Source organism: Sturnira hondurensis, unplaced genomic scaffold (genome assembly GCF_014824575.4).
Source record: "Sturnira hondurensis isolate 20B ecotype Veracruz unplaced genomic scaffold, ASM1482457v3 Scaffold0015475, whole genome shotgun sequence".
Taxonomy (NCBI): domain Eukaryota; kingdom Metazoa; phylum Chordata; class Mammalia; order Chiroptera; family Phyllostomidae; genus Sturnira; species Sturnira hondurensis.
The window spans coordinates 1,762,588-1,775,677 of NW_028088106.1; the positions used below are offsets into that span (position 1 = coordinate 1,762,588).

The 13,090-nt window shown below is 35.6% G+C and overlaps 1 protein-coding gene across 1 annotated transcript in view; it reads left to right on the top strand.

Annotated features, from left to right (window-relative positions):
- Positions 1 to 13,090, top strand: part of LRP1B (LDL receptor related protein 1B) — a gene marked incomplete at its 3' end in the record, with an annotated part of 1,343,287 nt that overhangs the window by 1,028,417 nt on the left and 301,780 nt on the right. The window contains exons 37-38 of the mRNA XM_037064526.1: positions 680 to 814; positions 2,168 to 2,297. Coding sequence (XP_036920421.1) covers positions 680 to 814; positions 2,168 to 2,297 — 265 coding nt within the window. The remainder of the gene's footprint in view (positions 1 to 679; positions 815 to 2,167; positions 2,298 to 13,090) is intronic.

Genomic DNA, 13,090 nt, shown 5'->3' on the forward strand with positions numbered 1-13,090 from the left:
TAGATGCATTTTCATTCAGATATTCAAAAAATAATGATTTAAAAATTTTATAATAGCATACAGCCATTCTTCAAGTATTTTAAAAGCAATTTGCACAAAGAGATTTTGAAAAATAATCTAAGGGATATGTAGTTAATATTTGCTAAACTAGTATCTCAGAAGTAATGGATGATAAGGCATTTTTAAAATTTTGTACATTTTGAATGTGTTTGTACTTAAAACATTCTTACATAGTTGAAATATCTTTCTATTTTTTTCTATTCTCTCTCTACTTTGAGACTTTGTTGTTGATTATCCCCAGTAGTATTCTTTTTATATTTAGAGGACTCAGACACAGTGTAAAGAAAAAAACTATTGACCAAAACATCATGGTTTGATATAAAGATGGCAATTTCATGGGGAACAACATATGTGTTTTCTGAGGTAAAGTAATAAGAAAATAAAGAAACAATAATGAATGATGGAATAAATAAATTTTTATATATTTAAAAAATACATTTGACTAGGTTTTTTCCTATTATTTTAATACCTTTCTTACTATATTAGTAAATTATCCCGAAGATTACTTACACATTAGTACACCCAAAATACTGATGTAATGTGATTCTAATATGTATATTGCTACTTTCTATAGTATGCATATGTGGGATGATTTTTTTTCTTTGTATCTTATCCATAGAAAATGATACCATCTACTGGACAGACATGGGCTTCAATAAAATTAGCCGAGCTAAAAGAGATCAAACTTGGAAAGAAGATGTCATTACCAATGGCTTGGGAAGAGTGGAAGGGATAGCTATTGACTGGATTGCTGGTATAACTTTGACTTTTATTGGTTATATTTCACACCTATTTTTAAGGGCTCAATTTGCTTCATAAAAATTCTGATATTTCATATACTTATGTATTACTTCTAGCCACAGGGGTAAATAGTCTTTTTTTGCTTTCAGCTTCATTCTTTCTAATACTTTTGAGCCTTTGAAAAAGTGTTTTTGTGTAGAAGCAGATCACGTAGTGTTAACTTTGGCAGTTCTCCTGATAACTCCATGAGGCAGGTAAACAGAAGTGTTAGCTCTGTTTTGCCTGAAGTCTGTAGAAAGTTAACATAGATTACTCCTCACAGTGAGAGAAGTTTCAACTCATTTTTAAGATATAAATGTATCATTATATAGTTTAAACTACAGATGTGTGAGATGTAGGAAGTATTTGCATGTAGGGACAACTTTCCTCACAAGCCCCCCTGACTGCCACAGATGAGAGTGAATATGCCTGAGACATGATGTGATCTGCTTGGGGAGGAGAAGTGGCCATTTTCCCAGAGGAAAAGGCCACGAGCAGTGACCAGTTTCTCAGGGGAAAAAGGCATTGAGCTCCCTCCTCTAGGGGCTTTTATTGGGTTGTAATGCACAGGAATACAGGGCAGCAAGGATCAAACAGTAGATAACATTTCAAAGAAGTGTAAGGGTTTAGTATGAGTCAGAGTCTGTCAGGAACAGTTTTAGGGTTTCCTGCTCAATTCCTTAACATATGAATGAAAGCACTCTTAGCAGAGCAGATTTCACAGGTTTATCAGGAAGTCCTTGTGATGCCAGATTGTTCCCCAGGATCTGCTCTAGCAAGGCAAGGAGCTGCACCCCTCCCCATCAGGTATTCAGGCTTAAGGGGATTAGAGCCAGGAAGCGCTTCTCCCATAGAACATGAGGACTCGGGCTTTGTCAAAGCTGGGGGGCAAGAGTCCATTGCTCCCTCTTTGCTGCAGCCCCCCCAAGTCCTTCCATGAAGGCCTCCCAAGTGATGGAGTCTGCCTTAGGTTGCCCACTGCTGTGAGGGGTCTTACCTATCATTGACTTCCAACCAAGCTTTAAGGGCAGGGAGAGGAAACTGAGGCAGCGTTTGCTACCAGAGACAAGCTTTGTCTCCTGCATCTGGCATTCCAAAGGTTGTCCCTCACCCTTAGCCACAAGGGGCAGAGATACAATTCCTAGAACCAGGCAGAGCAGTCCACAACATTTGCATATCAGTTTATTTGCAGCTTTTTGCTTGAAATATAGAAACTAAATGATTTCTTGAAAGTTATGCAATGCTCAGAAGGTTAATAATTAGCCATAACTGGTAAATAGTTTCTGTTCTCACAACTATATTGTAAACACATCTGCATTTCTCCTAGGTAACATATACTGGACAGACCATGGTTTCAACTTAATTGAAGTTGCAAGACTCAATGGCTCTTTCCGTTATGTGATTATTTCCCAAGGCCTGGATCAACCAAGATCTATAGCTGTGCACCCAGAGAAAGGGTAATTTTAAGATTCATATATATCTTCTGAGTGTTAAGTTGATTTTCTTATTTCATTTTAAAATATCCAGACTTCCACATTAATATTTATTTTTGGTTATAATATCTGAAGCAAAACTCAAAAATATCTAACCAGTCAAAAAAGTTTTTCACTTGGTCATGTATAATTTAGTAACTGATAGGGTTACATTTGTTATGCAGTTCTTTAATGTGTGTGTGAATCCAAACAAGAATACCAACATGTTCTTAGATTCTCAATTGCAAGTTCTGCCCCAGAACTGTTTACATAATAACTACTGAATTATTTGCTGAGAGAGTGAAATAACCATTTGATAGCCAACCTATGTTTTACTAATTCTAAAGCATCAATTTCCATTTATGTTCAACATGTTCATCCTAAGCTTTCTCTACTCCATTTTGATAAAGATATATATGCCTGTCTTCTGATATTTCCATTTGGATGCTATGTAGGCAAAAAAACTGTACATATCCAAAACTGAAATTAATTTAATCTGTCAACAAGATTTGCTGATTTTTTGCTTCTAAATATTATCAGTCTACCACTCTCCATCTCTACAGCCTCCACCCTAGTTAAATCTGTTCTTACCTTGCACATACTCCACTGTGATTGATCTCCTAACCTCAAAAAAGATTAGACTGGCTTTTTTCTTTTAATCTACTGTTACTTAAAACTTTTCATGGAATTCCCATTGACTTCTGAATAAAGTCCAGAATTTCCACTGGGATCCTTCTTAATCAAACCTCATGTAGATAATCAGTCTCAATTTCTTGCTACAGTCTCTTTTGGACTTCTTAGTTTTTCAAATAATTCCTATGCTCTTCAACTCCCATTACTGGTAGTGTTCTCCTTCTAACTTTTATCTCGCTAACTATGATTTTTCCTTTTTGGTTTTATAAGTAGGTTAGATTGTTTTGTTATAGAGCACCAAGAAACCAAGTGCTTTCATTTTTATAAATTCTATATATTAATATATACCCATTTGTATTTACTTTTCTAGTAGCTCTCTTTTTTACTGAACTGGAAAATGCCTCTATTCTTTATAACAACTCTGTAAGAGCAGAGCCTCATATGGTTTATTTCTCTGTTCCCAGGGTCTAGTACATTTGCCTGGTAAAAAGTACACTGCTGATCGATAACCATTTTGCTGTCAAACAATACTGTAGAAGTAGTCCTATCACAAAACTGTAGAAGTAGTCCTATCACAAAACCTCATAACCTCATATCACTCCCCACTATTGTGTCACTGTGTATCTTGCATCACTGGTATGACTTGACTTAGAGGGTTTTTTGTTTGTTTGATTGTTATTAAGAATAGATAGTTTATGATTAAATTGAACTCCTGTGCCTTTTGTTGTGGAAGAAAGTGGAGCTGTCATAGTCACCCAGATGTTTATTAGATAAACCAGTGTAAAGAACAGTGATGGAGAATGAAGTCAGTCTATGTGAATCATAAGTCAACTCTTATGAAATGCTGCAACCTTTCTTATTTGTTTTGTTATATGTACTTTTTCCAATATTACCCCTTGCTTCACTTTCTTGACAGATGCTATAAGGTTAAGCCATAACATCAGGACAGTGAAAAAGGTAACAAACAAGACTAATATAGGAAAGAAAAATGAGGGCAACAAATTGTACACCCTTTAATGGTTTTGCAACCCTTTAAAACTAAGATTACAATATATATTTTAAAGATTTTATTTATATATATTTTAGAGAGCGGGAAAAGGAGGGTGAAATAGAGGGAGAGAAACATCAATGTGTGGTTGCTTCTCACACTGCCCCTACTGGGGACCTGGCCTACAACCCAGACATGTGCCCTGAGTGGAAACCGAACCAGTGACCCTTCGGTTCACAGCCCAGCACTCAATCCACTGAGCCACATCAGCCAGGGCAGATTACAATATTTTTTTAATATTTTATTTATTTATCTTTAGAGGGGAAGGGAAGGAGAGAGGGAGAGAAATATCAATGTATGGTTGCCTCTGCGGTGGAAACACAATGTATCGTGAGTCCCCTGCCGGGAACTGGCCTGCAACCCAGGCATGTGCCCTGACTGGGAATCGAACCACAATCCTCTGGTTCGCAGGCCTGTGCTCAATCCACTGAGCTACACCAGCCAGGGCTATACAATATATATTTTTGTAAATGAAAGAGCTGCATTGGTTAGGAATGCTCTTGGATGCAAAAGAGCATAACATTTAACTAATGTGTCTTATTCCTAAAAGCTTCTCTTTCTCCCTTTTTCACCTACCATTTCACTTTGCTAAGTTTTATTTTGCCCTCTGCTTGATGTTATGGCTGCATTAATATAGCATGTTTGACGTTTCATCAGGAAGTGTGTCCACACCTAAAGAAGGAGGTAGGTGTTAGACAAAACACCTTTTCCTTGCTAAGCTGTATCATTTCATTTGGAAAGAGAAAGGTTTCGGTGTTAAACCCCATGTTTTAAACCTCAGATGGATTACACGCCTCTGCTTAGATCAGTCAATAGCCAAAGGGAAGAGATTATCCTGATACATTTAGACAAATTTTGTTTCCCAGACCAAGTGGTATATACTGGATATATGGGAAACAACAACAACAACAAACAACAATTCAGTTTGTATTACTAGGGAAGATCTTGAGTAGATGGATTTCAAAGAGACAATATAAAAAAAGAAAAAAAGGGACTCTTTTAATTGTTCTATTTCAGTAGTCATCCCAGCTCACTTTCTTTTTCATTTTTTTCTTTGACATCCTAATTTTGAAGTGCACCCAAGTGGTGCAGTGATCATCTTTGTTGTTTTTCTCTTCTTGATTTGGGTGATTTCATCCCACCTAAATGTTACAGATTCCAACATGTATACACCCAGACCAGACCTTATTCCTAAACTCTAGGTTTTTATGTTCAACTGAACATTCACCTTATTCATTTAAAGATCTGTGGCAGACTTTAATTCTCCAGATGATTGCCACAGTATTTGATATGCTGCATGCTCTTCTTACAGTGAGAAGTGAAACATTTTTTCCATACTCTTGAATTTGGTTGGGCTTGTGACTGTTATGGGAGTGATACTGTGTAATTTCTGAAACTATGTCATAAAAGAAGATAAAACTTCTCCCTGCTTTTCTTGGGATGCTCTTAAAAGCTGTGAGGAAGCCAAGCAACTTCATGAAGAGGCCACATGTAGGTGTGTAAACTTACAATCCTAGCTAAGTTCCAGCTGACAGCCAGCACCAACAGCTAGACATGCTGAGTGACGGGACCTTTAAATGGTTCCAGTCCCCAGCCATATAACCCTAACATTGTTGTCTTCACAGCTGATGTGAAGAAGAGATGAGCTCATGCAGAGCTCTGACCCAATTGCAAATTCATAAGCAAATAAATTACTATTGTTTTAGGCCTCTAAATTTGGAGTGCTTTGTTAAGGAGCAATATGTAACTAGAATGAAATCCATCAGAAAATTTTACCTTAACAGTCTAAAACTAAACTAAATCTTTTTTCTATAATTTAATTTCTCCATTGGCTGATGTCAGTTGCTTAGGCCTAAACACTTGGTATCAGCTTCAGTGTCTCTTTTACTCTATGTTCAATACACCAAGAATCTGTTACTTTTGGCTTCAAAATGCATTTATACTCTACCAACTTCTCACAAATTTTATTGCTACCATCCTAACCCAAATCATCCGTCTTGCTAACCTTTTTGGATCATACGGTAATAACCTTTACTCCTGTAGCCCTATTGTTGGTTTTTCATGTGGTAGCCTAATTATTCTTTTGGAATTTATGTAGCTGTCACTTATTTGCTCAGATTTTACCAGCTTGTTCTTTTTACTCCGTTTTGAAGATGAACAATAGTGTGGGGATAGACTGTGGAAGTAGGGGGGTGGGCTGGGAGGACGAGAGCAAAAGAGGAAAAATTGGGCCAACTTGAATAGAATAACAATAATTTTTTTTGAATGATCACAAACCTAAAATGGTATTATTTTCTCCATTTCACAAATAAGGAAAATGAGTCAGCAATTTTCAATATATTACTCTGTCAAGTTATTATGTGAGGAAGTTAGGTTTTACTAAACTCCAAATATTATGCTACATTATATATGTATGCATGTGTGTGTTACATGTTACATATACATATATACAGTATTGTTTTAAGCATAACAGCAATTAATAAAAATCAAGCACATAAGAAAACAGTTTTAACAGTTTCAGAATAAAATTATAAAAAAATTAGTGAAGAGAGAATAAACCCTAATGAAGAAGCACAGGGAAAAGTTAGGAGAAAACTTCAAGTTGGGTCTGACTCCCCTCATGTAGCCCCCAGACCACAGTGAGCCCATGGATGGATGCCCCTGGAAAGGGATTATCATTGGGTGCAATTTTATTTAATTTAAAGGGTAAAACCCATGACTCTATTAACATGTGTCCACATAACATCTGTAAACTTAAAATAAAAATGTTTTCTTCCAATATGATGGTATTTTTAAAATCTTTTTTATATTATGATTCATAATCAAACAATAAATCATTATAGCCTCAATAGAGAAAATCTGATCAATTGCTTGATTGTGAATAATTATTCTAGTGATAGGAACAAATAAAATTTGAATGTTTTGAAATTCCATACATAAACAGAAACTGGGTTTGTTTCTAATAAAGAATTTCTTCCCCTCCTGTTTTTAATAAATCCAACAATTCATTTGTTTTCTGGAGAACCTCTGTGCCTGACCTGTTATAGATTTATGCAGTTTAGTTTTACAGGCCTCTTGCTGTTACTTGTCAATCTGTCATTTTCTTTTTCATTTTTTATTGAAATCTAGTGTTCACCCTCAAGTTGTTATCCCAGACCCTCTTTCCCTTAAGTATCTTTTAGACCTCTACAGCCCATTTCAGCATAAACTCTACCTATGACTCTCCATGGTGATTGAGAACACCAGGCAAAGAATCCCACACACACTTCACTCTCTGTCAGTCTGTTCAATGAGTGCCTATTGAGCACTACACATGGTGAAACATCACGTCAGTACATCTCCATTTCTTCCTTAGCCCTCAGTTCAGTACCTTTTGACAGAACGGAACTGCTTACCATGTGAAAGACACTGGCAGACACTGTGAAGTATGATGTTATAAGTAAGATGTTGCATCTGAGCCCTGGCTGGTGTAGCTCAGTGGATTGAGCGCGGGCCTTCGAACCACAGGCCCGCGTAAAGAGATCAGATCAGTACAATTTAAGTTTCAAAATCATATCTAAATCTCATCTTAAAGCAATAATTTCCATAAGACCATTATAAAATTATTGAGTTTTAAGAGAAAAAGATAGCATATAATTAGAGGAGTTAGTAAAAGTGAGAGTAGCAGCAGCAATAGTGGTGATTATTAGAGGCTTAATAGAGGAGCGTCGAAGGAGAATGTTTTCTGAGATAGAGTGGGGACATACTGGCAAAACAAAGACCATTAGCAAGAGTTTAAGTACATGACACATGGGGAAGAGTAGGTGATGTAGTTGGAAAATAAATGAGGGCCATAAAATAAGCAATAAGATATCCCATATTTTAAAGTTACTACCAAGGTGACAACTTCTTCAGTATACTAGTTAAGATCCAGCCCTGGCCAGTGTAACTCAGTGGATTGAGCGCAGGCCTGCGAACCACACAATCGCGGTTCGATTCCCAGTCAGGGCACATGCCTGGTTTGCAGGCCAGTTCCCAGCAGGGGACACAAAAGAGGCAACCATACGTTGATATTTCTCTTCCTCTCTCCTTCCCTTCCCCTCTAAAGATAAATAAATAAAATCCTTAAAAAAAAGGTCCAAACTGGTCCTGACCCCTCTTTTCTAAGTCTCCCCCAGCCCTAAACAACCCACATAAGCAGAGATCAGAAGTGTAATAAGAGCTTATAGAAATTGTAGGGCTCTTTAAACAGGGGATTATTTGAAATGCTCATTTATTATACTAAGGAGAATGTTATGGAGGTGTAGAAAGGGTTCTTTCTCTGTTCTCAAGCCAAATAATGAAGAGACCTAGAAGCAAATATATAAAGAAAAGACTATAATGAATAGAAAAGAACAATAAATAAAAACAAAATGTGTCACTCTCTAATCACCAGTCCTTAGACCAGGAGGAGTCAGGTCAAAGTTGGACAGAGGGGAGAAAAATTTAAAATAAATATGAGATTTAAGTTTGGAATTAGAAAGACCTAGTCTTTGATGTTAGAAAATTAATCTTAACAATATGATTCTGTTTTTTTTTTAACTAAAATTGTTTTGGAAGTCCAAGATTTCTTCTGAGATAGAAAATTCTCATGAAGAGATATTGACTAGAGCATAAACGGAATCAGAACTTGGGTAAATATAAACTCTCTACTTATACAACAGAGATATGACTCTGCAATAAAACATATTAGTGGAAGAGATTACCCAAGAAAGAGTACAGAATAAAGTAAGAATACAGAGTACAGAATTAGTCTAAGAACAAAAAATTAAGAATATTTACAGTTAGGGAATGAATTGATTGAGGGGGAAAATAAAGAAAACTAACAATAAAGAATGAGACAGAGAGTAAAACAACAATTTCAAATCTATAGGAAAAAATCACTGTGTCATAGTCAACATAAGAGAGTTTTAGGAAGGAGATTGGATCAGGAATAAAGAGGTTTGAAGGGATAAAAAAAGAACAGAACATTGGATTAATGATTAGGATGTTATTGTTAATTGTTATCAGTTTCAGGAGATTGGTAGGGTAGAAGCCAAATATAAAGAATTAGTAAGTGAAAGATAATTAGAAAATAGAATGAGCACATTTAGGCTACAGTTACAGAAACATGGGCAAGAAAAGAAAAGAGAAGAACATAGAAGGTGTGTTGAGAAGGTAGCAGGATTTGGAGAAAGTTTTTCTTAGTATGGGAGTCAGGGGATACTTCATATATTTTTAGGTTAGCGGAAGAAACTGGCAAAAAAGAAGAGGGAGAAAATGTACAGGAAGAGAAGAAAAAAATCAAGGATTATAGGAGGAACCTTGGCATGGAAGAAGTAATAAGATGAATCAGTAATAATAGGAGGCACAAAATTGAAACATGATCTTGTATCATGTTTCCCAGCAATTGTTGATATTGGAAATAGAGCATTTTCACTGATAATTAAACATAGTTTGTGTCCTTGCTCATGTAAGGCAGAGGTGAAATGGAGATGTGGATTCCTGGAAGAGTTAAAGATGAGGATCTATGAGCTGGGATATTCACAGGATCATCAACATGTGTCATAAAAGTTCCTAAATATGTTGCCAGTGGAGGGAGAAGACAGTAAAGTTGTCAGTGAGTAGTAAAGCAATTAAATAAATGTAGTGGTTAATTGGGATACAATGATGATGTGGTAGTATGGGAAAATTAAATGTGTGAGTTCATACTGTGAATGTTTTGAAATAAGTGAATACAATCTCAGAGAAAGTTTCCTTTGTTACTAAAATTTACTTCTTCACTTATGTTCTAAGCATAATAACATCCATTTCCTTGGGCAACTCACGCAACAACTATTTTTTTTAAATCTATCGTCTCTAAGTTTGTTCTTTTCAATGAAGTTTCTCCCTTAGCTTTCAAATAGGCTCAAATTCCTCTTATTTGAAGAGAAGGATAAAAAGTAAAACTTACCAATTTCTTATTTCTTCACATATGTTTGCTTTTTAAATTCTTTTATTTTTATTTTATTTATTTTCAGAGAGAGGGGAAGGGAAGGGGAAAGGGAGGGAGAGAAACTATGCAAGAGAAACACTGATTGGTTGTCTGTCACATGCTTCCAACCGGAGACCTGGACTGCAACCCAGACACAGGCCTGACAGGACATAGAACAGGAGACCTTTTGTTTTGTGGGTTGACACCCAACCCACTGAGCCACACGGGTCAGGGCTACTTCTTAATTTCTTGAGAGCTATATACATTGTTTCTTCACTGAATTTCTGAAATGTTTTTTTTCAGATTCTGTTCTTTTGAAACACTTTGAAATTTATCAGTACCCAAAAACAAGTAATTTCTTTTCCAGGTTTCACACCTGTTGCATTCTTCTTTATAGTTTTTTTTTCATTAATTATCCACTCAGTAACTCATTTTGTCTGTTACCTTCTTTAACTCTCCATTTTTTGTTTTCCCTGATCTCCTCCAGACATATCCTCTTAGCAGTATACGTCTCCTCTGATTATTTTTCTCCTCACTTAAGGCTTTGAATGCCATTTTCTCTCTTTCTATATTTATCTTTTAAACTTTTTTTCATGTTTTTATACTTTAATGCCTGCATTACATTCTCTCCCTAACCATAACATCTTTTTAAATTTTATCATGGTTCTTTTGTCCTGACAAGATTAAAACTTACCTTAGATTTTTTTTTTAACTTTCTCATCACCTATTTCATCTGCCAAAAAATCCTATCATTTCCTCCCTTCAGATGTCTTAGACTTTACATTCTCTCCACTGCAGCTGTGAGCACAGCACTGACTCAGCTAGAGGATATCAGTAAATAGTTTTAATTTCTTAATTTTTTATTTTTATTCCATGAAACAAAAAATCTTGGACTATGTAGCAATATTTTAAATATTATTACCTCTGTACCCTCACTTTTTCTTAAAAAAAATTAGGTATTACCTTAATCGGAGAGTTAGATATTGTTTTCAGAATGCATATTTAAGAATTGATACACTTTTTAAAATATTAAGCTTATTTTTCTGAAATCTTTATTCCTACTCAGATATATTAGTGATATGTGTCTTCCTATAAATTATCTACATGTTTGCTGACTAGAGTTCGGTGGAAGGGAAAAAAGGCTTAAAAATAACCAGCCTATATAAGTTTTTCAAACATTGATATTAAGGTACTATTATATAGATAGTTAGCTGTCAAAATTCATATCATAGAAATGCAATATAGCATTTTAATGTTCTATTTGAAGTTAAAATATAGCACATTGTATGGCCAAGGGAAAAAATGTATCATAATGGAGTAAATTAACTGAATCCAAACTGTAACTATTCCTTGGAAAATGGACATGAAGCTTGGTTTTCAACCAAGTAAACTTGTGGTCTCTTAAAAATGTAGCCAATGCAAGATAGAAAGTGCATATAAATTTAGTTTAGCTTGAAAAATTAGTTTCTCTCCTCCTTTGACTTTTTTTGGTATGTCATAACTTTCTATTAAAAATTGAAATACATTGATTTTCTTTATGCTAAAAAGCCATATTCTACTTATAACAACAAAAAATGATGTATATGAAGTCACAGTGTGATATCGAAAAATTTTGTTAACTTTTCATGGAATTGGATCCTAAGTGAAGCAGGAATATTTTGCTAGTTTGTTTTCTTTTTAAGCACCAGGATGCACATTGTCTTTCTGAATTTAGCTTTATATTTCTATGACTATAAATAGCTCACTTAAAAGTATTTCTTTCCAATGCAATGATTCAGCTTGACAGTATATCTTCATAGTCAAGTACATATGGACAAATGTTATTTGATTGATTATGTATATAAATGAAAGCAGATAGATATGCCTTTAGAATATGCTTAACAATATGCAGAAGGTCTTAAATGACAGTTTTAACATCTTTCGAGCTAGCAAGAATATATAGTATAGTTTAACACCATATTCTAGAGTTTATTTTGCATTTAAGTCAAAACAACACTTATAAAAACAAAATGGAATTAAATTTGATTTACAATAGAAATAATAGTGGACTCCCAATGCTAGTAGATACTATTAAGATACCATGATGCTCAAGTAGCTTAGGAATACCACAGTCATACCCCAGGTCATAACCACCTCTCTCTGAGTGAGGCATATGAAATTAGGAAAACAAGTGAAAGAAAAGTGTCACGGTATTTTTCATGAGGGGTTGCCTCAAAAAATCTACTGCAGATATCTACCATTCTTACAAAGCTGGTTAGGACTCACTCATCCAGCCCTTTTTAATAAGATGCACGCCCGTTCTATAAACATAAATTTTAGATTTTATCTCTTCCTCCAAAAGGAATAAAGAAGGACAAAAAATGATCAAAATGCCCTGAGATGCAATTGCAGCTATGTGGCTGGTTGCAGAGAATGGCCAGAAAGGTCATGCTATCTCTCACTGCAACAGGATACCCCTGGCCCAGACCACCAAAGCCATTTGGGATAAAAACCAAAGGTAGCCACACAAAAATATAACACCTTTCCTTAATTTCTCAAGGGACTTGACCCATAAAAACATAGTAAAAGGGTAAAAGAGAAATTTGAAAAATATCTTGTGGGAGGGCTACATCCTCAGGGCCCTCCAGGCCACCATGGATGAGACTAACTCTACCAAGACATGATCTGCTTGGGGAGGAAAGGTGGCCCATCCCTCAAAAGAGAAGGACAAGGAGCCTGTTCCTCAATAGGCTTTTAATGGGTTTAGTTTGAATAGGAATACAGGGCACATACGTAAAGCTCATCAGTCACTGTTAGGCAGTAATGATCAAACAATAGATGACATTCAAAAAATTCTGAAGGCTTATTTTGAGTCAGGGTCAGATAGTTAAAGGTCCATAAAACTTTCGGGAACAAATTCACTTCATGCTTGAGCCCTTATTATTTAAATTGAGGATATTAGCAAAGAAGGTTTCATAGGATTTTATGCACTTTTTCTTAGGCCTGATCGCCTTAGGGACCCTGCTCTTTCCAGCATAGGACTGCACCCACCTCCAGCATTGTTTTAGGCTTAAATGGCAGGGGAAGTTAGGCAGCCAAGAGATTAGGAGATTTCTTACAGACAGAATGAGGACTCAGGCTATGTCA